Source organism: Onthophagus taurus, chromosome 3 (assembly GCF_036711975.1).
Source record: "Onthophagus taurus isolate NC chromosome 3, IU_Otau_3.0, whole genome shotgun sequence".
Taxonomy (NCBI): domain Eukaryota; kingdom Metazoa; phylum Arthropoda; class Insecta; order Coleoptera; family Scarabaeidae; genus Onthophagus; species Onthophagus taurus.
The window spans coordinates 22,003,228-22,029,807 of record NC_091968.1 but is presented as its reverse complement, the minus strand read 5'-3'; the positions used below and the strand labels follow the sequence as shown (position 1 = coordinate 22,029,807).

The 26,580-nt window shown below is 33.3% G+C and overlaps 3 protein-coding genes across 4 annotated transcripts in view; 2 read left to right on the top strand and 1 right to left on the bottom strand.

The window, feature by feature from the left end:
- The first annotated feature begins 1,579 nt into the window (after positions 1 to 1,579).
- LOC111427478 (ribonuclease P protein subunit p20) lies at positions 1,580 to 2,583 on the top strand. Its single transcript, XM_023062643.2, has 2 exons — positions 1,580 to 1,757; positions 1,846 to 2,583. The coding sequence occupies exons 1-2, from the start codon at positions 1,605 to 1,607 to the stop codon at positions 2,128 to 2,130; spliced, it is 438 nt and encodes a 145-aa protein (XP_022918411.2). The 5' UTR covers positions 1,580 to 1,604; the 3' UTR covers positions 2,131 to 2,583.
- On the top strand, positions 2,141 to 2,702 carry LOC139428863 (transmembrane protein 203). The gene has a single exon (XM_071195335.1). It carries the CDS (start codon positions 2,141 to 2,143, stop codon positions 2,552 to 2,554), a length of 414 nt encoding a protein of 137 aa, XP_071051436.1. The 3' UTR covers positions 2,555 to 2,702.
- Positions 2,703 to 5,952: 3,250 nt separating this feature from the next.
- The window catches only part of LOC111415894 (E3 ubiquitin-protein ligase COP1-like), a 30,763-nt gene continuing 10,135 nt past the window's right edge, over positions 5,953 to 26,580 (bottom strand). Inside the window, exons 3-4 of one of the 2 annotated variants that reach the window (XM_023047779.2) lie at positions 16,028 to 16,188; positions 5,953 to 7,195 (exon numbers count right to left, since the gene is read on the bottom strand). In XM_023047779.2, the coding sequence (XP_022903547.1) occupies positions 6,024 to 7,195; positions 16,028 to 16,188 (1,333 nt within the window). In that variant the 3' untranslated portion in view covers positions 5,953 to 6,023. Of the gene's footprint in view, positions 7,196 to 16,027; positions 16,189 to 23,400; positions 25,494 to 26,580 lie in introns of those variants that run through there. The other variant, XM_023047778.2, reaches the window with a different exon arrangement.

The following is a 26,580-nucleotide window of genomic DNA, read 5'->3' as shown; positions in this document are numbered from 1 at the left end:
ACGATCTCACGATTTGACATGTACTTCTCACGATTTTATTACAAAAATAATATAGTAATTAGTGTTAATAAAATCAAAGTAATATCAGCATTTTCAACTCGAATTGTAGGTTACTGTAAATTTCTCTATTAGTTACATGTATTCACCGCTAGATAGCGCTAAGAAACTACTTAAACTGTAATGTTTTATTTCCTTTTAATTATATCACTTTTATATACAAACGTTGTCTAAACTATTTTACTTGAACCCTATGCCTATAATAATATGTAACACATATTATTAAAATTGAGTGATTTTTAAACAAATTTCAACATCTCACGATTTTTTATGACATGCTCACGACATTCTATGAACCTGACAACCCTGCTTCATTAATATTGAAGATAGATATGTCGTGTTTGTACTCATTTTAAAGGATATTTATATAAAAAATGTTTTTTATAAAGTTGATACTTACCAAGATATATACTATATTGAACTATATTCCATACATAATAGGCACCTGTATATTATATTATAATTTTCCTCCAATGACGTCACATTTCCTACCTCACCCCGTCAACGTCAATTTGTTCGAGTTAGATAACCTTATAACCAGCGCAGCCCCAGGGATCTTTAATAGAAGAATTTGGGGCTAATTGTGTGTCGAAATCCCACCGTAAGATGTCATTAGCGTCTATACTGAAATAATTTAATTAAACTAACAATTTTATTATTAATAGTGGGAATGATGAGAGCAATAACAATTATTGCCAGTATCATTCTTATAATTTAAAAAGTATAGATTCCAATTCGTTTTATATTTTTAAATTTGCTGCTAACTTCAACTTTTAAAATTATAAAGTTGAAGTTTGTTCAGAATGACAGATGAAAATGTCATTTTAAAGTGATTTTTCGGTAAGAGTCCTTGGGTAAGAGTATAATAAAGTAATAATGGTATCATTAAATAATTAGATTATAATTGACATTATAGCATTATTATAGCTCGTCAGATGCAATCTCATATGATGCAGTGATATTCAAATGTTGCGGAATTATTTGACAGGTGTAATTGCCATAGGTAATTGCATTTGAGGAGTTCCCAACCAGTCGGAATGTTAATTGGAGCCACATAGTGGTTGAAAACCACTTTCCAAACAGTTATTCTGTGATTATTCTTCTTTTATATATAAACCCAATCCACCTGTATTCTAGTGGTTCGATTCTTAGCTGAATAATTCCAAAATATCCCCAACAAATGGCGCCACATGCGTTCAATTTTTATTACGAAGTTTTTATTTTGGCACGTTGAAGTGGTGCTATCTAAAGTTCTACTTAAACAATATGGTGGAAGCAGGAAATAGTAGAAACTTTGAAAACACAAAATCCAATATTAAAGTTAAAAAAAATATTTTTACTTTGACATTTTTGTAACGCCATCTAGTAACGAAATCAATCTAAACTGTTTAATTGATTGAATTAACTAAATTTAATTAATAATATTCTTTTATAAGGATTTAAAAGTTATTAAAACAAAATTTTGATAAAATTAGTGTTAATAAGTTAGTTTATTTATTAAAAATGTAACGTTTATGTGGTGCCATCTAAAGTTCTATTTAAACAATATGGCGGAAGCAGGAAATAGCAGAAACGGTGGTGAAAAAAAACAAAAAAAGAAATTTGAACGTCCTAATCATAATTTTAAGAAAAGGCAGTTTTTGGATAAACCCGAATTAGCCGAAAACGTAATTTATGTAAACACAAAATCCAACATTAACGTAAGTAAAAAAGAAAAAAAAAGTGAGGTTATGTTTCCAAAATAATTTTTTTTGAGGTTATATATTCTAATAATTAATTTATTTTAAGGCAATCAAATCAAAATGTGAAAAATTGATGAGATCCAATGAAAAAGAAATTGTAATTTATTCATTGGGGGCGGCAAATCAACGTGGAATAGTTTTAGCACTCCAATTAAGTGATTATTTTTTATCCTACGATGTTTCTGTTAACACTTTAACCACCGAAATAATAGACGATTTAGAACCAGCGGCGGACGATGTTGATTACGAGATTCAAAAACGTAACAATTCCGCTTTAAGGATACGTTTAATACATAAAAACCCCCCAGAGTTATCTGCACAACAATCTTAATCACCTCAAAATGTATTTTACCTTGGACGAAATCGTTCGTTGGTTGGGTTTGACGGTTTTTGAAATCTGGGTCAACTTAATATCAATTTTAGCTTTCACTGTGGTGTTTGCGTTAAAATACGATCCAACGGCGGACATTTACAGCAATAATTGGTGGATGATTTTTTTCCCTTTGTTTGCGGGGGATGCGTTTAATGCTTACTTTTGCGTCATCGTTTTTATACGGATGCAATTAGAGGCGGCTATTAAATTGGCGATGTTAAGGATGTGTTGGTCCGCTACGTTTCTTTCGATGACGTTTACTTTTAAATTATTGTTGTATAAAAAGTTATTGGGACAAATACATTTGGATTATTCGGAAGTTTTCGCTCCCGTTTTTATTTTGTTGCAATTAATTGCTGTAAGAGCTTGTCAACAGAATTAAAATAAGTAAGATATGATTGTAATAGGTTATGTTTAGAATAAATATTTTTTTGTGTTGATAAATTTAAATAAGTACTATGTTTCAGTAATTAATTAGCCCAAGTAGAAGTAGTTATTAAAAATCTTCAACAAAGATTCAAGCAATGGGAGTTATGAGTATTTATTTCAATACCTTGAAGTCATTTTGATAAAAGAGTTAATGTGTGATAATCAAAGATAATAAACAAGGAAAATAAATAAGACAAAATCACAATTTAAGTGATTTTCTAGACTAATTCATTAGCAACTGTTTGGTACCACATATATGAGAGGTGTAATCAAGGTAGATTATGGGTGATGGTAGAAGAGTAGAAGGTAGATTATGGTATGAGGATGATTTATAATATAATGATATAGCGGTAGCTTTCTCATCAATAGTGAATGGTTTCATTTTTTTATGATATAGTTGCATCGAACATAGCGATCTACTGAATGTTGATAACTGTTGCAATTCGCGAGGAATTGCAAAGTTTGATTTTAACTTTTTTGCTCGCTTTACTTCCTCCCTTTTTCTTTTATGTGAAGGCGGTGTCGGAAAATTGGAAATATCCATTAGTGGTAATTTATCAGGACCAAAGAAATTGTATAACTAGAAGCAGTATTCCCTATGCCCGCCTGTATATGAGATTGAAGCCAACGTTCGAGTGTTTGTTTTGGTATTAGTCCCACTGACAGTGGCGTGTATAGTTTCACTAAAATCAGACATACACAGTGGCGTACGTAAAGAAATGTATATTATTTTTTTTTATTGAGTATGGTTAAAATGTTTATTAAGGAACGTAAACTTTGAGTTCTTTTGTAATTAATTAATTTATTATTGTAACCGTATATATTGTGAACGGTTTATTTCTTACAAGTAAATTAAAGATGATATAATTACAATTTTACAGTATTTTCATGGTAAATATTGCAGTAAAAATATTATGTTTGCAAAATAACATTGGCATTTTGTTTCAAAATTTTTATTATATAACAAAAAAACTTAAAACTTAACTTATAAATATTAAAATAACTCTCATTGATTTGAAAATAATATTTGTTTGTTTAACAAATGTCAAAGCTTAGGTTCTTAATTTATTAACTTGGTTTCATTAAATAACTATGTTAATAAATTTTGTTGTTATTAACTTTATACGTTGTATTTCATGCCCATCAATAACTCAATAAAATAGAAATAGTTAACTTTAAAAGTATATTCTTGTTATTGAATAATACATTTTGTCGTTTAGCGAAAAAATTATTAGAGACTATAACTCTAATAATTTTTTCGATAATTAAGTAGTTTGACTACAAACTCAGAAGCTTTAGTTAAAATCCCATATGTTTTTTGTATCTGAATCATTGAAATATCACTAGTTCCTTCTACTATATTTAAACAAAATTGGCAAGTAATATTGGTTTTTAGAGTGATCGTTAAATGCATGTTGTCTAAGTTCGCAACGTCTATAATGGCCAGTGTTTCAATTTCATCATTTTTATTTTTGAGTATTGATGAACAATTTAAAATATTAGTCTAATATTTATATTGTCTAATACAATTGTATTTCCAGATTTTACCCCTTTACTACCGGTATGTACTAATAGTTTTTTGTAGTCTTGTTCGAATTGTAGTGCAATAGGATTGTTATCATACCCACAATGTCGCCTAACTACACTAAAAAAATGTCTGGCAGAATGGTTTTGTGACAATTTATAGTTACAAATAATTTTTTTTCTATCTTTAGGAAAACTGAATCATTTTGAATGAAATCTTTCTTCAGAAAAATATACCGCATTTGGTTCTGTGAGGGAGTGGAAGACCACTGGTGTGGTTCAGGCAGATATTTGCATGTTCACAGATATACTGCCCGATACTTCGCATAAAGCAAACTTACAGCCTGGATACGTACTGTACTGTATTCCAGGCGGAAATATTTGCTATTAACATGTGTCGGTTAATGACTGTAATAGTATATTAAAAAACAAGTTTCGTAAGACACGCTTGAAATGCACAAATTCAAGTTGAAAAACTTGTTGAGTTTTTTAATGAATGAGTGCTTTAAGTCTCATGAAACGTGTTTTTTATGCTATTTTTTGTAATTCGCGTTTTCACCCTTTTTTTTTTCTCTAAATAAAAATAAATTTTGACAATGTAGGGAAATAGGTATGTAGCAGTTGGTAACACAGTAACACTTGAAACTAGTAATTTGAATTGACAATAAGAAACTGTCAAAACAAAATGTATTTATCTGACAAAAATGTTTCATGTACACCTCCCAAAATAAGATACATTGCTGAGAGTTCAATGTCCTCATCATTGTGAACCTTGTATTCGATGCTAAGAATGTGTTTAAACATCCATAGACAAACACTGTGACATTGACAACTAGAAAAATTAATGACCCAATGTCACCAACTTGAATTGGTTCCATAAAATGTTACTAAAATCTCATTACAGCATCGGATGCTGTAAGGTGTCTCATTACAGCACCCGTTTGAGTACTGTTATAGCTTTCATTACCGTCGCGAATTACAAAAATATAATTTTATAATCTTTTAAATTAATTAGAGGACATAGAAACAATATACATACTTGGTAAACGATACAAGTATGTACCATTTTGATTGATAAGTTCTATTTCTAACTAAAAGTAGTAATATACTAAATATATATAAATAAAAATGAAGAAAAACGAATCGAAAGAAGAACGACTTTGAAGATTTATTGATTTACAAATATGATTCGTTTATTTTAGTGTATGGCTTATTCTAGGGTTTAAAATAATATTCGGGAGTGTTCGGCGATAATCGGCCTATAGTCCGATCTGTGCACGTTCATTGTTTCAACTGGTTTCGACAAAGGTTGTTAGTAAACAAACCACCTGTTGCGTTGGCTTCAAGTTTTAGTGTTTACAACAGCTTCTATATATACAATTTCTTTGGTGTCTTCACTGGGCACTGCCGATTAAACCCTACACTCGTTGCGCCCAGCCTACGATGATGAATGCCGACTATATGCGGAGAACGAGGACACGGTTGAACATGTTTTATGCCACTGCCCTGCTGTTAATCGTATCACATTCCCTCTCTCATATCTTCATCTTAAATTTGTACAGCTAAACCTTCCGTGTTTATAATGTTATGTACAGTGGGTTAATTAATTAACGTACCCGACGCGCGACGTCATCATTGCAAGTATGCAACCAATATCACAATACGCGATTGACGTATTGCAATACCAATACTGTGATATTGGTTGCATACTTGTAATGATGACGTCGGGTACGATAATTAATTAGCACATTGTATAAGATAGGAGAAACCGATTATATACATAATAAGTTTAAATTCTCAATTCAAAAATGTTATGGACATATAACATTCTTTAATAAAATTATTTATTCATCCACCTAACAATATAAAAGATCGAAATAAAAACGGAAAAATCTTAATTATTTTTTAACTTGCGACCGAATGAATTCAATGAGTGTTCTGGTGGGTCGCCCAGACATCCCTTTCGGAAGATACTTAACCCCACAATCCGGCCCCATAACCCCAGCTATATCCATATGAATCCAGTCGGTATTTTCGGGAACGAATTCTTTTAAAAATGCGGCTGCCGTACAAGAACCACCCCCTTTCGCTTTTCCGACATTATTCACATCAAAGGCATCGTATTTCGTAATTTGAGTCGAGTAATGGTCCCATAATGGAAATCTCCACACTCTATCCCCCGTTTTTGCGCCCGCTTCTTGTAATAATCTATATAATTCATCGGAATTAGTAAAAACGCCGGCCGCTGCATTTCCCAAAGCGACTCGCATCGCTCCTGTTAACGTGGCGACGTCTAAAATCCATTTTGGAACAAAACGTTTACTATAAACTAAAGCGTCGGCTAAAATTAGTCTTCCTTCTGCGTCTGTATTATCTACGCAAATTGTTTTTCCGTTCATAGCGCGAACGACGTCTCCCGGTTTTGTAGCGGAACCGGAAGGCATGTTTTCGACCAATGGAACTAAGACTTTTAAATTTGCTTCGAGTTTCATGGCGGCTACCGCTTGGAGTGTCGCAACAACACACGCAGCACCACCCATATCACCACGCATTTCATCCATACAAGTAGCCGGTTTTAAACTGATTCCCCCCGCATCAAAAGTGACTCCTTTTCCTATTAAAACCATCGGTTTATCCACCGCATTAGTATAAGTAAGCTCTAAAAATTTCGGAGGTTCATCCGATCCTTTATTAACCGACAAAAACGAGCCCATTCCGAGTTCTTCAGCCCATTTTTTATCGTGAATTTCGATTTTTATGTTAAGATTTTTTAAAGCCTCTTCGACGTTTTGACAAAATATGCTGGGAGTCATGAGATTCGATGGGGTGTCTGATAAGAAACGTGCGAAATTTTGCGATTGAGCTTTTATGGAACCTAAATACCATAGGCTTTGTTCTTGTAGTCCCGGAACTTCGAGGAGATTAACCGTTGGGAGAGGGTCTTTTTTCGTACGAACGCCCTGGAATTTCCAAGATGATAATAAACTTCCTTCGGCTGAAGTTTCCGCGTCGCCAAAACTTTCAAATGTAATGTCGTGTATTCCCATTGAGTTTAAAGCTTCACATCCCGCTAAAAAAAAGAATATAATTATAGTAATATATAATTTACTTAAATAAATAGCTCATTAACTTGGAAGATCTCGTTGAATTGACCATCCCTATCGTTACTTATAGTAATAATAGTGATGTTGACCAATACGCAATCAAGTGTGTTTAATTTTATTTCTACCAAAAAAAATTTAAAATTAAATTTTACATTTTGCATTTCTAATTTAAAGACATTAAACTTTCGATGCAAATAACTCAGCCGCGAAGATAGTTGCGAAGCTGAGATTAAGTTCATTGAAAAGACCGCACTTTACATTATTAGAAGATTCAAAATCGACCTCTTCACACCTAAACCCCGTTTCCATAGTCGAGGTTACATATATTATTTAGAGAAGAATTTTATTTAGTCTTTATTATTAAACTTTATGAAGTTGATTTTCACAAAAAAATGGTAAAAGTCTGCTTCCAGAAGATATAAAAATATATAACCAGAAGTGATACTTTATCTGATAACATAAACAGTTTTTGTTCAAACTGTCACTTTGGATGCTGCATACAGTTTGACACCAATATCTATTCTCCATTGAAAGTATGTAAACTTTAGACACGAGTATTTATTTTGAAAACAGAGTATAATCATTTATTTGAACTCTCTAGTCTTCTATTAGTAGCATTTAGACTTTAGCAAAACAGTATCTATATATGGGTGTCAGTCTTCTGACACCAATATACAGGGTGTTTCGGTGACTCGGGGAACAAATTTAACCACATATACTAGACTGAAAATGATGAGATTCATGTAAAAAAAAATTAGTAAAAGTCTTCAAATTTCGAAGATACAGGTCATAAAAGTTAGGAAATTTTAACACATTTTTCCAAATATCTTAAATTTATGTATTTAAATTTATGTATAAAAGAAGAAATTACACCTAACTTCGCAAGAATAAGATGTTCAAGGCTTAAGGTATCAACAAGAAAACGTCTAGTAGGAAAGATCCTACGTGATGAAAAAAGAAGCATTAAGCAAAATATATGAAGGGCTTGCTAAAACGCAACGAACCTTACGAGACCAATTACATTTTCTAGAGTTGGACGGAATCATAAGGCAAGCAAAAAGCGATGCCATCATCTCAAAAGCAGATGATCTTAGGAAAAAGAACAGAAAACTCATTAACTTGAAGAAGAAAAGTAGAGCAAACAAGGAAGAAGATTCGAAAACTCAGGGCAATATACCACAAGTCAGAAATCTAACCAATATCATATTTAACGAAAAAGAAATGAATTTTCTCAACAAAGGTCATAAATTCGCCCTTTCACCTAAAATAAAAATTTCTCAAATAGCTATTGATTTCGATATCGTTATAAAAAACCATCCCAACTACAATGATATAAAGAATGACCTTATTCATTTCTTAAATAATAAAAATAGAAATAAAGAATTAAAATTCAGTAACAACAATAGTAGCCAAAAAGAAGATTGGAAAAATATAAAATCTATAAAGAGAAAATTAACAGAAGGAAACGGTATTTTCGTAAAAGCAGACAAGGGTGCGGGTGTAGTTATATTAGATAACAATACATATTTGGAAAAAACATATGAATTTTTACAAAATAACAATTATATAAAGCTTAAAAATAATCCGTTGGAGAAAATCATCAGAAATACAAAACAAATGATTAATAAATGCAAGGAGACCCTGGTTGAGTATACTCCATTTTTAAAGAATTCCAATTACAAATATTTTAACAGCTCATTCTTCATAAGTATGAACCCCACCATTCCAAAATTATACTCCCTCCCAAAGCTTCACAAAATGAACCTATGAATTAGACCTATTACCTCCTTTAATAACTCACCTACCCAAAAACTTGTTAATTTTATGTTAAACATATTTAAGGATATTAACTTTGCTCCGAAGTATTCCATTGATAATTCCACCCAATGTACATTTAACAACGAATACTACTTTATCTCGGAAGGTTTACCTATGGGCATCCCTTTATCAGGTCTCCTAGCAGATATCTTTTTAGATTACATCGAACAAAACTATATTATAAATAATATTAATCCTCACAAGAAAAATATTAGTAAATGGGTGAGATATGTCGACGACGTTTTTTGCATTTGGGAAGGGAACAGAGAAAATTTGATGAGTTTTTTGAATTATTTGAATAAAGTTAATAAGAACCTTAAATCTACTATAGAAATTGAAGAAAATGATCAACTTAATTTTCTAGACTTAAATTTAACAAGAACAGATAAATATAAAATTGAGTACAACATTCATAGGAAACCATCGACCATCTCAACAACTATTCACTATGATTCAGAGCATCCTATGTCACAAAAACTTGCCAATTTTAGATTTTTAATAAATAGAATATTTAACTATCCCCTCTCCGAACAGAATAGGATAAAAGAAATTGACTATGTGTTTGAGCTTGCATATAATAATAAATTCCCAAAACATATTATTAATAGATTATTTCATAAAATACAGCAACAAAGAGACCCACTTTATGTTAAAACTCTAAATAATTTGAAATATAAGCCCATTCCTTTCAATAATGTCACCTTTCAGGCAAAACACATTTTTTCCAAATATAATCTTTCCTTGGCATTTTCGAATAATAACACGATTCTTCGACTTTTATCCAACTACCATATGAAGAACAAAGATATTTTCAAAGAATGTGGCATATATTCAATTGGTTGTTCTAATTGTAACTCAGTTTATATTGGGCAAACAGGGCGTAAATTGAAGACTCGTATACGAGAACACAAAACCAAAGATAATTCCAATGTATTCAAACATCACATTGAAACAGGCCACAAGCTATAATAACACTAAACTTCTACATAAATGTGAAAAAGGTTATAGGCTAGATCTGCTCGAAATTTTGGAAATTAACAAACACAAAAATAACAATAACTGCGAATTATATTAAATGATCAACTTCAATTGTATAATAAACCTATTTTTATGTCTCTGAGAGATCATAAAACAATTATATAACAAGTTTATTTGCCCGGGTAGTTCAATGCAGGTTTAAAACCCGCTCAAGTCTTTTTCCCAGTTCCTTTGTTCTCGTCTCACCGTCGACATCTTTTCGTTTTTCGTTTTTGACAAAAATTTTTAATATATTTTGATGTCGTATGTTTATTTTACATTTTGAGTTATATTGTGAATGTTTTTATTGTGATTATTTATTTTTCACTTTTAACATGTTCATACCTTCTAAAGAAGTTTTCTTCGAGATAATGTTTTTTCGTTTGAGTTTTTCGCTTTTCATGTATAAATCGCTTTGAAAATTTTGACTGTAAGTTTTTTAAACTGTTTTATTTTAATATTTTAATGTGTTTTTCGTTTTTTCGTCTTTGCTAGTTTCGACTGAAGATGAGGGTATAACCTCGAAACTAGTCTCGATATATATTTAAATAAAAGCAAGCTAAAGAAGTTTTTTCTAGTATATCTTTTTGGTATAATTTTTAATATCTTCCCAACTTGCAACATGGATAAAATTCTTAAATATCTGAAACGCTATTTACAGTAAAGCGTTGAAATTTGGTACAGTGTAAATCAATGTCATGTAACATCGTTAGGCAATTTATGAATTGGATCGGTCAGCGGGAACAATGCTACAGGTTGTTCCTAAACTTTGTTTGTTCAGAACTTTTTTATTCTATCATAACCGTACATTTATTTTTGCAGTTCCTAATAGTAAATTTAGTTTACAAACTTTTATTACTCTTAGATAATATTGATTAAAGTCACCGTTTTCGTGTTAAATGCAAAAATGTTGGGTTCCAATTTCAATAATAGCACTAAAAAAATAAAAGAAATCTAAGTTTTTGAACATTTCCTTTAGTATTTTTTATTACTTGTCTTGTTATTTTATGTATGTTTTTATTATTCCTGTTAGTGTTATCGTTTTTTTGTTTATTTTTTGTTGATTTTTAATTTATTGTTTTCGAATTCTTTTATTAAACCAACTAATACAAATTAAAAATGTGATTTAGCTAAATGTACCGGGTGGGCCACTAAGAAAGGATGCCGGCTATATCTCATAAATTGTTGATGGCATAGTATTCAGACAAAAAAATTCTTATACAAAGTGGCCTATAGAAACTGCTGGAAATTATTTTCAAGTTTGTAAAACTACCGCTAGGGGCGTAATGCCAACGACAAAATTTAAATGTAGTTTTTCGTAAAATATTGATAATAAACTTCATTCAGCTATAATATTTTTAGAATCTTTAGATAATTTCTGACAACATTCGTTAGTCCATTTTTTTGCTTGCTGCTTAAATAAGTGAGGTACGGGGTGTTACATTTAGGTAATATCAAAATATTCTCATTGATCTTAGCGGGCCATGATAAAACAAAATCCGATTGTTTAATTTTATGGCGTCAAGTCAAACTGTTGTTACTGTCATTTAGTGTTTTCTCTGTCGTGTGAATAACTTAATTTAGCTATTTTAAAAATCCCGACCAATGAGGAAGCGTATGCTTCCTCATTGGTCGGGATTTATGCTTGCGAGTTACTTTGAATGCATGCAGAATGCAACTATTGCTGCAAGACATTATGCAGTTCGTTATCCACAACGGCAGCATTATAACACAAAGGTTTTCATCCGTATAGTCCATCAGTTAAGGACTACAGGAAGTAGTCATCGTTCTATATATCATAGAACACGTAGAAGTCGCACTGAAGAAAACGTAATAAATATTTTAGAGTATGTGGAATTCAATCCACAGCTTAGCACAAGAACAATCGCTGATGATTTAGGTGTTACTCGGACGACGGTCCGACGTATTTTAAGAGAATATAGGTAGGTATAAAAGAATATATGAAAATACTACATGTGTTATGAAATCGACCAGCGAGAATACGAACTAACACATTTTAATGTAGGGTGCACCCGTACCACGTAGTTCTCCATCAGGCTCTGACTGCAAGAGATTGTGATATTCGTCTGGATTACTGCCACTTGGACATGTTGCATGCATAATAGTTATGACAGCTCAGTTCGATTTTCTTGCCATTGCCAATTCAGATTATTTATTTATTTCTTTTTTTTTAGTGTTATTGAATTCGGAGCCTAACATTTTTGTATTTAATACGAAAACGGTGGTTTTTATTAATACTCTCTAAGAGTGATAAAAGATTCTAAACTAAATTTTCTATTAGAAACTGCAAAAATAAATGTAGGGTTATGATAGAATAAAAAAGTTCTGAGCAAACAAAGTATAGGAACAGCCGTATAGCATTGTTCCCGTGTACCGATCCAACTCAAAAATTGCCTAATGATTTTACATGATATTAGTTTACACTGTACCAAATTTCAACACTTTATCATAAATAGTGTTTAAGATATTTAGAAAAATGTGTTAAAATTTCCCAACTTTGATGGCCTATATCTTTGCAATTTGAGGACTTTTACTAATTTTTTTTACATGAATCGTCATCATTTTCACTCTAGTATACTAGGTTACATTTGTTCCCCGAGTCACCGAAACACCCTGTATAGTTTTCATTGGAAGTATGTAGTCTTTAGACAGCAACATCTATTTTGAAAACAGAATATAACCGTCTACTAGAAGTATCTAGCCTTCCACCAGTAGTATTTAGTCATTTGCAAAGCTGTACCTAATCTTCTGACACTAATATCTAATCTCAATTAGAAGTATATAATCTTTAAACACCAGTATCTATTTTGAAAACAAAGTATAATCATCTATTCGCAGTATCTAGTGTTCCATTAGCAGCATTTAGTCCTTAGCAAAGCAGTATCTGTTCTTCTGACACAAATATTTAGTCTCCATTAGAAGTATGTGGTGTTTGGACAGCGGTATCTATTTTGAAAATACAATATAACCGTCTACTAGATGTATCCAGTCTTCCACAAGTAGTATTTAGTCATTTGCAAAGCTTTATCTAATCTTCTGACACTAATATCTAGTCTCAATTAGAAGTATATAGTCTTTAAACAGCAGTATCAATTTTGAAAACATAGCATAATCATCTATTCGCAGTATCTAGTGTTTCATTAGCAGCATTTAGTCTTTAGCAAAGCGGTATCTAGTCTTTTAACACAAATATTTAGTCTCCATTGAAAGTATGTGGTCTTTAGATAGCGGTATCTATTTTCAAACTACAATATAACCGTCTACTAGAGGTATCCAGTCTTCCACTAGTAGTATTTAGGTCCATTACTACCATCTTTTAGTTAAATTTATCTTATAGAAACCCATCTACTAGCCAATCAGAGCGCGCGAAATAGCCGTATCCATAGTAATAATCCCATAGATAGCTGAACCAGAAGATGGTAGTAACGAGCCGTAGTTATTTGCAAAGCTTTATCTCATCTTGTGACACTAATATCTAATCTCAATTAGAAGTATATAGTCTTTAAACATCAGTATCTATTTTGAAAACAGAGTATAATCAACTATTCGCAGTATCTAGTCTTCTGACACAAATATTTAATCTCCATTGGAAGTATGTGGTCTTTAGATAGCGGTATCTATTTTGAAAATACAATATAATCGTCTACTAGATTATTATTCAGTCTTCCACTAGTAGTATTTAGTCATTTGCAAAGCTGTATCTAGTCGTCTGACACTAATATCTAGTCTCAATTAGCAGTATACAGTTTTTAAACACCAGTATCTATTTTGAAAACAGCGTATAATCATCTATTCCCAGTATCTAGTGATCCATTAGCAGTATTTAGTCTTCGGACACCAATATATAGTCTCCATTGAAAGTATGTGGTCTTCAGACAGCGGTATCTATTTTGAAAATACAATATAACCATCTACTAGATGTATCCAGTCTTCCACTAGTAGTATTTAGTCATTTGCAAAGCTGTATCTAGTCTTCTGACACAAATATTTAGTCTACATTGGAAGTATGTGGTCTTTAGATAGCGGTAGCTATTTTGAAAATACAATATAATCGTCTACTAGATGTATTCAGTCTTCCACTAGTAGTATTTAGTCATTTGCAAAGTTGTATCTAGTCGTCTGACACTAATATCTAGTCTCAATTAGAAGTATACAGTTTTTAAACACCAGTATCTATTTTGAAAACAGCGTATAATCATCTATTCCCAGTATCTAGTGATCCATTAGCAGTATTTAGTATTTAGCAAAGCAGTATCTAGTATTCTGCATCAATATTTAATCCCCATTGGAAGTATGTGGTGTTTAGACAACGGTATCTATTTTGAAAATACAATTTAACCGTCTACTAGATGTATCCAGTCTTCCACTGGTAGTATTTACACTAATATCTAGTCTCAATTAGAAGTATATAGTCATTAAACACCAGTATTTATTTTGAAAACACAGTATAATAATTTTTAGTTAGGGTGTTCATCAAGTCATCAACTACCCGGCACCATAATAGAGGTGATAGCATTCCTCCTTGGGGCATCCTCTTAGCGCCTTTATAAGCAGCGACTCGCCTCCCAGACTGGCTGTGATCTGCCGACTTTTCAACATGGCTAAACACCATTTGATGGAGATTACTGCAAATTACTGCATGGAGAGCAGTAATTGTTGATTTTGACAAGCACTCCATTCCTAAGGTATTGATAGATTACCTTTTCCATCCCTTTGAGGGGAAATGAAGTCAGGCTAATTGGTCTGTATGAATTGGGGTCGGCGTTTGAACGCCTACCACCTATAGGTATGAAGACCATCTCTACTTTCCCCCATAGTGTGGGTATATAGCTAAGGCTGTAGCTAGCTATATATAGGGATATACTTACAGGGTCGGCATCTGCGTGGCGGCAGACTTTTGAGGAAGGAAAGTGTGTAACGATTCCTTAGCATCCTCAGTGTATTTACCGTTTTGTTTGCATAGGTGGCCTAGATCAGTGTTGTGATCTTTTGCCAAGATCTTATTCTGACAGAAAATTTGAGACATCTCAAAAAAGTATGTCAGGAGCCTTAGAAATGGACACTTTTTGACGAAGTTGCAAAACATCTAGAATTTAGCACATTACAAATTGTGCCATTAAAGAAGCAATGAACGCAGACGGTGGATTCCGCTAAGAAAGCATAAATGTGGAACACCTCTCAGAACATTGTCCACTATTGTCCGTGGAAGATAAGCAGGATAGCAAAATTTGGTGTTTTAAATTATATTTATTTTGTGAAACGTGTTTGTAGACATGAAGATATGACCTGACTAGGTTCGAAATGTTTCTTTACAGAAATATTATTTATTTGGGCTAAACGCTGCATCTCCGTGTTGCTTCTCCAAACTTCTAGGATCATTATCTGCTCCTCTTGCAAATTTTGTCTCTTCATTGCTCTTCTTATATCATCATTCCACAACCTCCGTGGTCTTTCTTTTTCCTGATGGAGTCTATCTGATATCCTCATTATGTGACCAAACCAAATTAATCTTATCTGGACTAATCCAAATATGATAGTCCGTACCTCAGGAACTGGCACCGACGGAGATGCGTGCTATTCATGGATGCAAAGTGTTGGGAAGATTACCTCATCCATCACATCTTGAACTTTTTATTGAAGTATCAGTATCGTCTTTATATTTGCTTATTAGTGATTTGACTAGTACTCTTTGAAAATCTTTTTTCTTCTGGATTCTAGGTTTCTAGGCTACATTGTTATTATAATCTATCAAAGCTAAAGCTTTCTGACTGATAAGGAACTAGATACTCGAGTTATACATACAGTGTGTTAATTAATTACCGTACCCGACGTTATCATTGCAAATATGCAACCAATATTACAGTATGCGTATTGCAATACGCGATTTGCGATATTGGTTGCATACTTGCAATGATTTAATTGTTTATTACAAAAATACTTACATGCTGCTGCTGTACGTATCGTTTCTTTATCTTGATCCATCAATTCCGTTCGATGGAAACCTTTCTTTTCTTTACCCAAACCAACCACGGCTACACTTTGAAAGGTATTGTCAAGACCCCAAAAGACGTATGATTTCCCTTGTTTGATGTTGCCCCCGACGCTAAAATAAAAATACGGGAAATTTAAATATATTCTTGATCTATATAATCTTGAATAGATGAAAAAAAAAATTTCTTTCACATCATTTATTATTATAATTTATAATACAACAAGTAATCCTAATCTAAGGCTGGTTTAATCTTATTTTTAAATATCCAAATACAATTTTTAATGTTAACCTGGCTTTTATTGTTGAAACGTCCCAAAAATTTGTTCGGGTTGGGTTGACAAACTGGGAATAATCACAAAATCACTGTTGATGGGACGTTTTGGTTTTCATTTACTTAAAATTAAAACTTAAATCTAAGTTTCTTATTCACTTAAATCTTTTCTCTTTAGTTAACTTTTTTAATTAATTATTTACTTAACAATAAACTTTTTTTTCGTCCCAACACGATAAACTATTTAATTTATATACAAAACTATTTACAAAAGTTTTACATGAAAGTACCTTTTCGTCAAACTAATGAAGATTTGAAAATTAATAATAATTGTACTTTTTTTACCAGGTTTTCTTTTTTCATTTCTTAGACACACAATACAAGTACGGAATTAATTTTTTTTTTTTGCGTCATCATCAAAAATTATCAATAACGAATTTATAAACAATTCATAAAGATAAGATTTGATCAAGACCATTTTCTTTTTTATTAAATTTATTGTAATTTATGCAGTGTCTCATCGGAATGTTTTATATAAGAAACTCAAGTATGCAACCAATATCACAGTATTAGTATTGCAATACGCGATTTGCGTATTTGGTTGCATACTTGCAATGATGACGTCGGGTCGACAACTAATTAACGCAGTGTATATGTAATTTGTTTAAGGCATTAAATCAAAAACTTTTAAAAAATGTCCTATACCAAGAAGAATCCTTTGTTACAATCTGCCCAAAGAATCTAGTGTATGTCATTCAACAACTGAGTATGTTGGGTAATAAGTAGTTGCAGAAATGACAAGAAGTTTTATTTATAGCAATTATGACGAAGCCAGAAGAGAGTATAAGAGGGAGATAAAGGCGGCCAAGAGGAATACATGGAAAAGCTTATGTGTTGACTTGAAGAGAGATGTATAGAAGGATGCGTGCAAAGATAGCTCTTAAAACATTAGGGAATCTAAATCGAATCGTCTTAGAGCAACAAGTTGAGGTGATATTATTAAACAGCTCTTCCCAGATGAAAAAAGAAATATCTGCATCATTAAGAAGAACCTTAAGTCAAAGAGAGCGCCAGCATATCCAAACGCCATTTCCCAAACATAAGATTGCTGGAAGAGCTGGAGATTCGGTGCTGAAGCCACTTCTCTGGAACATATATATTAATTATGGCAGGATGGGAAGAAGGAGAAATTAGAAAAATTGCGGAGCGCGTCTTGAAACACATACGTGATGTAATGGAGGAAATAGGGTTGTCTTCATTATAATGTGTAGAAAAATAAAAATTGATGTAGTGAGCTAGAAAATCCCAACTGAACAATCCCTTAAATATCTTGGCATGATATATACAACAGACAAGACACATAAGACGATAAGATCTCTGCAAAGGGTTATGGGATCAACATATAGACCAAGCCTACGACAAGAGGAAGATGATTGGTCCTGAAATATGGCTTCATACGCATGCAGAGCATGGAAAAAGGCTTTAATGTCAAAAAATATGTGGAATAACTAACCAGAGTACAAAGTTACCCACTCGTAGGTCTTTATATCATAAGAAGGCTAAGGAAGGAAAAGGCCCCTCAGGCCTGGTATGACACTGCCGGAAGTACAAAATATCATGAGGAGGAAGAGACGGTTCATGGAAAACTCATGAACGGCTTGAACACACCAGCAACGACATACAAGCGAAAATTGTAACTTACGGCTGTGAAGTATGGATATTAACACGACGTGATGCGAAAAAAATTATGGCACAATGCAAAATAATGAAGGCACAGAGAAAATGAGATTGAATTAAATAACATAATAGACGCTAACACTTGCCTGCACTCTACGTCACACTATTTTCCACGCCCAGTTAACTGTCTATGTGTTTGCTGTGTGTTTTTAGAGGTTATTATCATTAAGATATAATTTTGAGGTTGTTATGAATATGTCTATGATATAACCTATAAAAATATGCATAGAACACAATAACAGCTGACTGGACGTGGAAAATAGTGTGACGTAGTCTGCGTTGTCACAACAATAGATGTAGCAGTCTTGTTAGATTCTACTGTCTTTGCCCAGATCTATAAAAAGTCATAGAATAGAGGGGCTATGGAAAAAACTAAAGGTAGATAAATGAGAGGATGACCAAGAATGAGATGGTAGGAAGATGTCAGAGAGAATCTGAAAAAAATTGAAGTAAGACTATGGAGAGCGAGATATCGAGAGAGGGCGGAATGGCGAAAAATGACTCAGCAGGCTAAAACTCACTCCGTGTTGTAGCGCTAATAAATTAAGAAGAAGAAGGTGTAACAAGAATGGAACCAATAAATAACCAATAATAATAAAAACAGAAGAGAGTTCATTTAGATAGTTCGGACACCTAGTAAGAAAGAGCGAAAACAACCTGGTCAAACAAATATGGGAGACAGAATGTAATGGAAGGAGGACAGGAAGACCGAGGAAGAGTTGAAACCAAGAAGTACATAGACGGAGACCAAAAATAAGAAAAGAGGATGGAAATGATACTGCAGAAACTACAATGCCAATACCTAAGGGTATAAGGAAGACCGATATACAGTCTGCGTCAAAAGTATTCCTCTTTAATTACTTTTGACGCGCACTATACCTATATACATGTTAATCAATTTCACCCCAACTGATAGTTTTTGACTTTTCGATTTTTATGTAATAAAAGAAACGATATTGATTTTGCATTATAACCTCAAACAACATACAGTTTTTAGGACTCCTGTGATGTCATCAAATTTAGACCACATATACATCATAAAATATTTTTGGACATAGCTACATTCCAACCAGTTGTGATAACGTCAAACAGACCTTATTATATGGCCTCAAGATATTTGCACTTGTTGATGACAAAACAAAACATACTCTAAATACTAAAACATACTCAAGACAACTTCCTCTATGTGCCAGTGTGTTTGAGTGTGCCCAAAACAGTGTCATATGTATCCAAAAAGTATAAAAATGTCATTCGGACCTCAAGTATGCACCATAATAATTGATCGACGGGATCAATCAATAGAAAATAAAAACAAGCTCAAAATTATTACCTTCTAGAAGTCCAGTTGATTACCATTTACCACATTAGTGATAAATGGTTAGCGTAGGAATCTCGGAGGCACTGAAGTTGCCGATGCCTTGGATGTAGCAAAACTCTGGGAACGCCCGCAGCTTTCAAAGATATACAACAAATCCTACTTCCATGTCTATATCGTGACCACTGGGCACTGTGTAACAAAGTAGCTAATGAAAGAGGGTGAAAGGCGATTTTTCAGAATCTGGAACTGGTTGGCTAAGGAAGACAATACCTACGGAAAAGAATCTCGGCCCTCCTGATGAAGGGTTGGAACATCGGGCTAACTTCTCGATGTCCAGAAGAATTGAAATCGGTAAAAAGTTAACAACAGGATTCAGACCTTTGGACAAGGTGTTATATCTCACCAAGGCTATTCATTGCATAAAATGACAATGACATAAATTATATGACGCGAAAACTTATGGAAAAATATCAGAAATTGAGACTAGAAATAAACACTAATAAAACAATATCGGAGGAAAGCAACGAAATCTAACATTCATGGTATTAAATGAAGTACTTTGGGATTGAAACATTAATATACAATTACGTTGTTTATCTGGATTTCCTATCTGAGAAGTATAAGAGAGTGTTAATAATAATGTTATTATACTGCTATCGTAAAGAGCTGTGAAGTGTGGCCAAATAACAAAATGAATGTTAGAAACATGGAGATGGATTTCGGCAGGAGAGCCTCAATAAACGAATACCAAATGACCAAATAAGAGAGATTATACAAGTTACGCATGCAATCGTGGACGAGATAAAAGGTAGACAATTCACATGGTATAAACATATCCAAAGAATGTCTAATATTAGAATATTAGAAGGTGGTAAGAAGATGTCAGCAGGTCAAAACTCACCCCGGGTTGTAACAAGGATGGAACCAATAATAATAAAAACAGAAGAGTTCATTTAGATGTTTCGAACATCTGGTAAGGATGAGCGAAAACAACCTGGTCAAACAAATATGTGAGACAGAATGTAATGGAAGGAGGAGGACAGGAAGATCGAGGAAGAGTTGAAGCCAGAAAGTACATAGACCAAAGATAAAGCGAGAGGTAGCTGGACACGATACTGCAGGTATAAAGGAGACCAAATACAGTCTGCGTCAAAAGTGTTCCTCTTTAATTACTTTTGACGCCGACTATATATACGTATCAATCAATTTCGCCGCAAATGATTTTTATCTAACAAAAGAAACCATATTGATTTTGCATTATATCCTCAAACAATATACATTTTTTAGGACACCTGTGACGTCATCAAATTTATACCACATATACATTATAAAATATTTCTGGACATAGTTACATTCTCAACTGATTAAAGTTGTGATAATTTCAAACAGACCTTATGATATGACCTCAAAATATTTGCACCTGTTGATTACAAAACAAGACTCTAAATTTGGTAAGTAATATGTAAACTTTCAGCCTGAGGAGCATTATCGTGTGAATAATGATGTTTTACCAACCTTTATGAAAATCACATTACATATTGAAAATTTCCTCTAGTTTATGACTTCAAGACGTTTTCTATGTTCCAAGAAGTATAAAAATATCATTCGGACTTTAAATATGCACCATAATAATTGATCAACTTGATCAACCAATAGGAGATAATAAAAAAAGGGTCAATTGGTTACCGTATGGGTCTCGTTGGTGTAACAAAACTCTGGAATATGCAGGGCATACTAACAAATCCCACTTTCACGTCTATCTTTACTGGACAAGGTGCAACTAACTAAGTAGCTAACGGAAAAGGGTGAAGGGCTGGAAGAATTAAAATTGCCAAAAAGTTAATAATAGGATTTAATGGAACCAACGGTCTGAAAAATAATTGTTGTATCTCACCAACGCTGTTCAAGATATATTTGGAACAAATTTATAAAAGCTGGAAAGATGACATGTTTTACACACTGCGTTTCGCTAACGATCTCATTGCACAAGATTAAGACGACATAAATTATATGACGCGTAAACTTATAGAAGAAAGCACAAGGGGACTTGAGATCAACACTAATAAAGCAAAATATAAATACATATGTGTATCGGAGAACATTGGAAAATAGGAAACAAATCAAATGCTGCATGAAATACAAATACTCGGAGCGTATGAATGTTATAACAAAATGCGGAACAAAATGAGTGTTATAAGCTACAGAGATGGATTTTCCTCAATAAAGTAATACCAAATAGATTATGCAAGTTACATATACAATAGTGAACATGATAAAAGGTAGATAACTCATATGGTACGAGTTATAGAGTAACAAGTTATCAACTGGAAACCTGCAGGAAAGAGGAAATCTAGAAGATCGAGAAGAAGTTGGAAGGGAAATAGAAAAATTTATGAAGGAAAGAAGCTTAGGAGACGGCATTCTTGATCAATTAATGTTCCTAGAGAAAACCCAGAAGCACCAGGTATTAGAAAATGGCGTCGTTCGTGAAAAAAATTTTTTTTGTCATTTTGCAAATGTTTACTGTGTCCAAATTCATTATACTCGAAATTAATATAAAAATGTTCAGTATTTGATTTCAAATTCCCGCCAGTCTTAAAAAGTAGCCATATATTCGATGCCGCGGGAAACCTATCTCTATCTAGCAGCATTAGATTCAACTAGCAGTAGGAGTGCGCCAATGCGACGAACATAAATTGCGGGGATTCACAAATTTCTAACACTATCTATCTCCCGTCCCGCCGTTATAAACCCAGAACACTATCTAGCCTATGATTGCAGTCTACGGTGCCAATAAACTTGAATTGAAAATGATTATAATATTTTTGAAAAAACCATTCTGAATGAATGAAAAGGTGGCCAAAATTAGAAGATAACTCTGACATTTGATGTGCTGAGTAACAGAAGTGTTGCCATAAAAAGTGCTAAAGCTGTAACTATAAAAGACATCAAAAAATGTATTACACTGTTGTCCGTTCATGTTGTGCTGAATATACTAAACTTAATCCAATGATCATTATCAAGCGCAAAATAATGCCAAAACCTTCACAAATACTGCCAGGTGTTGTTTTTCACCTATATGACAAAGGTTGGATAATGTTTCTAACAAAAGAAACCATATTGATTTTGCATTATAACCTCAAACAACATACACTTTTTAGCTAATTATTTAGCTTTGTTAGTAGCTAATTTCGTAATGGAAAAGAATATAGAAAAATATGATATAGAACAGCTGAGCGGCATTTCGCCCTTCCAACAATAGAAAAAACCATTTTGACTGAATGCAAAAAGATGGCCAAAACTAAAAGATGACTCTGACATTTGATGTGTTGAGTAACAGAAGTGTTGCCATAAAAACTGCTACAACTGTAACTATAAAAACAAGTGGAGATCAAAAATGTATTACATTGTTGTCCTTTCATGTTGTGTCAACGGCACTGAATTTAATCCAATTATCATTTTCATGCGCAAAATAATGCCAAAATCTTCACAAATACTGCCAGGTGTTGTTTTTGACGTATATGAGAAAGGTTGGTATGAAATTATGGATAAACAGAAAGTAGGAGAGAAGGACAGGTGATTAATTTGAAAAATTCTGCGAAAAAGAAATTGAGACAGACTTCTACAACTTTTAGAAGTAATGATTCCCAACATTCATACAATATTTCTAGACATAGTTACATTCTAATTAATCAGTTGTGATAACCTCAAAAACTGATTAAATAATTTATTAAACCGATTAAGTGGAATATAACTATGTTAACATAACAATATATTTTGAACCAACAATTTTTATTAAGACAATCCGAAGACACACTGTATATACATATTTTTGTAAATAAACCAGACACCGATTACCCCGCTACATTTTCATTTTTAAAGTACATACAATAAATGATTCTGTATACTCGGCTAAAACACTAAAATTTGTGCGTATATCCTTTGAACTGTATTGTGTAGAACACGAAGAAATAGACTATTTATTTATTAAGTAGAGCACATCGAATTCTAAAAACGTTTATTTTACGATTCCAACTTTAAACAACGTTTGATTGTCCACCAAAACAAAAAAAATCATTTCACACCAACTCCAAAATATTAATAATGCCTTGACTATTAGCCGCAATAACCACGTTCGAATTTTGTTTCCAACAAACAGCCGAAACGAATTCATTAGGATCCTCCTCCCTCCGTTCTTGCTCTAAAATCCCACGAATCGCCTCGAACTTATGACTAAACAATTTCTTCGTCAACCCTTTATAATAAACGTAAAGCGCGTTATTTTCAGAACCACAAGCGATATAATCACCATCAGTGGCTAACCCAACAAAATTCTTTTCATTAATATGCCCAACAAACGATCTCAAACAAAACGGTTTATTTATATTCCACATTTTTAATTGCGAATCGGTCGAGGCGGAAACGATTTCTTCGCTGTTTAAGAACTTCACGTAACTCACCGCTTTTTTATGTCCCTTAAACACCGTTAAAGCCTCCCGCATATTTCTTAAATCATAATAATGAACCCAATGATCCGCACTTCCAAACGCTAAGTTGTAGGAGCTTTTTGGGTTAAATTTGACGCAACAAACGTTAGCTTTCGCTTCTAATGTCGCAATGGAATTTTCGACGTTTAAGGAATAAAGTTTAACTCGTGCATCATCCGAACCGGAAGCGATTAATCTTGTGTCGATGTCGTTAAAATCGACGCTCCAACATCGCTTTTCATGTTCGTGGAACGTTTTCATCCTTTGTCCCGTTGATGCGTCCCAAATCGTTACTGTTCCTTCGTAATCGCTCGATGCCAACATGCCTTTATGATAACTGTTCCAACTTACGCAAGAAATTTTCGAATTTGAAACCATCTCCATGGCTGGGTAATGGATGTCGACGGAATCTCGGATAACTGTGCCGTAATCGAAGACTTTTATTCGCCTCGTAACCCCGGCGATTGCAAAGAGTTCGTTATCTTTATCGAATTCGATACTTGAAACAATCGTTGAGTTATTAAATAAATCGGAGGAATAATTTAACGTTGCTAATAATTGTACCGAGCTATACTTGGAGAATTTAACTAAGTTATCTTTAAATTCGTCCAACCCTTTCGGGGGGATCTCATTTTTAGTTAACTTATCGATTTCGTATAAATCGGGAGCCCGCGTTGTAAAATAACATTGCACGAAATCATCGAAATGAGCGTGCATCCTCCTTCGTCGATTCGCTAAAGTTAAACCTTCCGGTTTTGACTCAACCCCATCAACATCTTTAACAGTTGAGCCAATATTTCCGATTAAATCAATCATCTCTTTTTTCATCGCCGACATATCCGGGTTAGTTTCTTGCGCCGAAACCGCCCTTTCAACATCCTCCAACGTAGGGCACTTACTATGTACTTCTTTTAATTTATTCTCAACAACCGTAATATCGGATTCGATTAAACTTACCTCTTTAATAATCCGATCTTTTTGCTCCTTCTTTTGTTGTAATAAGTGGGTTAAAAACTCCAACAACAATTTATTTTGAGCAGCGCAAGATTCCGCCTCTAACAACTGTTTGCGTTGCGTTAAAATTTCCAACATCACATTCACATCGGGTAAAGTTAAATTTTGCGATTCGGTTGCGATAAAATCTTTTAACCCGTCCGCGGGGCCCGAAAACTCCGTCGAACTATCCCGATTTAAACCTAACGCTTCTAATCCGTTTAATCGTAACTTGTGCTTTTTGATTAAATTGTTTAAAAGGAAATTCGGGATGATGTCGGTGTTTGTGACGGAAGCGCCGCATTTCGGACACCGTTTCGCGGGTTCTAAAGCTTTCGTTATGCAGCTATAACAAAAAGTGTGGCCGCACTTCGTTATGTGGGCCTCATCGATTAAGTTAAAACAAATCGGGCATTGCAAATCAACGGTACTATCATCTAACGAGACGTTTGTTGATCGTTGACGTTTTGGGGTGCGAATGGATGATGAACGGGTTGTTGGAGGAGCCGATGTGCCACTGTGTGATGAAGCAGAGCTACTACGACCATCACGAGTCGATGCCATTTTTATATTTAAGTCTTTTTATATTATTTTAGCAATATTCACTGACCTGAAACAATTTAAGCTTTAATAAAAACATTTTTGGGGTTAAAATAAAATTATTTCAGGTCAGGAATAATTTGGGTTTGGGTGATAAGGAAAAAATTAAGGAAATATTCAAGAATCATCAAGTGGCTTAAAAATCAATGATTTTTTTTTTAATCGATGTGAAATGACACAAAAAATACGTTAAAAATAAAAAGAAAGTGCGGAAAAGTGTAGAACATACCGAAAAATAACATTAAAGTTTCGATGTGACGTCACGTTTTTGTGACGTTACAAGTAATGTTAACCCTAGTAGAATGTTTTCGCTCCTCTCTTGAGTCTTAAAAAGTATAGAAGTCTGTACTTCTTTATAATCTACTTTCTTTACCTGCTGATTACAGTATACCTAGTCCGTTAGCTCGCGCGTTTTTTAGAATAGAACAAATATTTTATCTGCAAAACCTAGTTATAGTAAAAAGTCGTCGCGACGTTTTATATTTCTCAAACCAAATAAAAAAGAATTCTCACAATTGCAAATGTTGTTGTTCCCAGTTGAAAAAGGTATAAAGTAAAGACACTTAATGAACTAAAATAAGTTCTGAAATAAATATTTTTTCCACTCAACGCTAAGACTTGTCCGTGATTCCTCAATCACCAATGTCAAATAATGCAAATAAATTTGTTGAAATATAATTACATTACTTGACATGGGTGATTGTAATTGACCAGTTTTGGGAGAGCCCCATGATTTTACTAATTTTTAATATTTTGGCAAATTGGGATTGCTAGGTTATATTGTAATACTCGCTATTCCGCAATAACCACTTTTTATTAACTTCAACTCTGGATAAAAATGACATGTAAAGTTAACACTTATTTTGCATATCAATTTCCAAAAACATTTGATTAATATTGAGAAACGATTGTAAACATATTAAAAGTTGTACCCTTATGAAATTTCACTACAATTTTATACTGTATGTGTTGTTTATGTAACACTGTAATAGTTCTTGACACTAACGGCTCTTCACTCAGTGACCAGCTTTGTTGGTGGGGCGCTGGACCTAAAGGAGTCCGCCCTGGGGGTTTTCGTAGATATAGAGGGAGCTTTT

What these genes read in the sequence shown, in the direction of transcription:
- LOC139428863 (XM_071195335.1), top strand. Translation starts at nt 2,141, where the DNA reads ATGTATTTTACCTTGGACGAAATCGTTCGTTGGTTGGGTTTGACGGTT.
- LOC111427478 (XM_023062643.2), top strand. Translation starts at nt 1,605, where the DNA reads ATGGCGGAAGCAGGAAATAGCAGAAACGGTGGTGAAAAAAAACAAAAA. An exon ending in ACACAAAATCCAACATTAAC is followed by an intron (nt 1,758 to 1,845) that starts GTAAGTAAAAAA and finishes ATTTATTTTAAG; the next exon opens with GCAATCAAATCAAAATGTGA.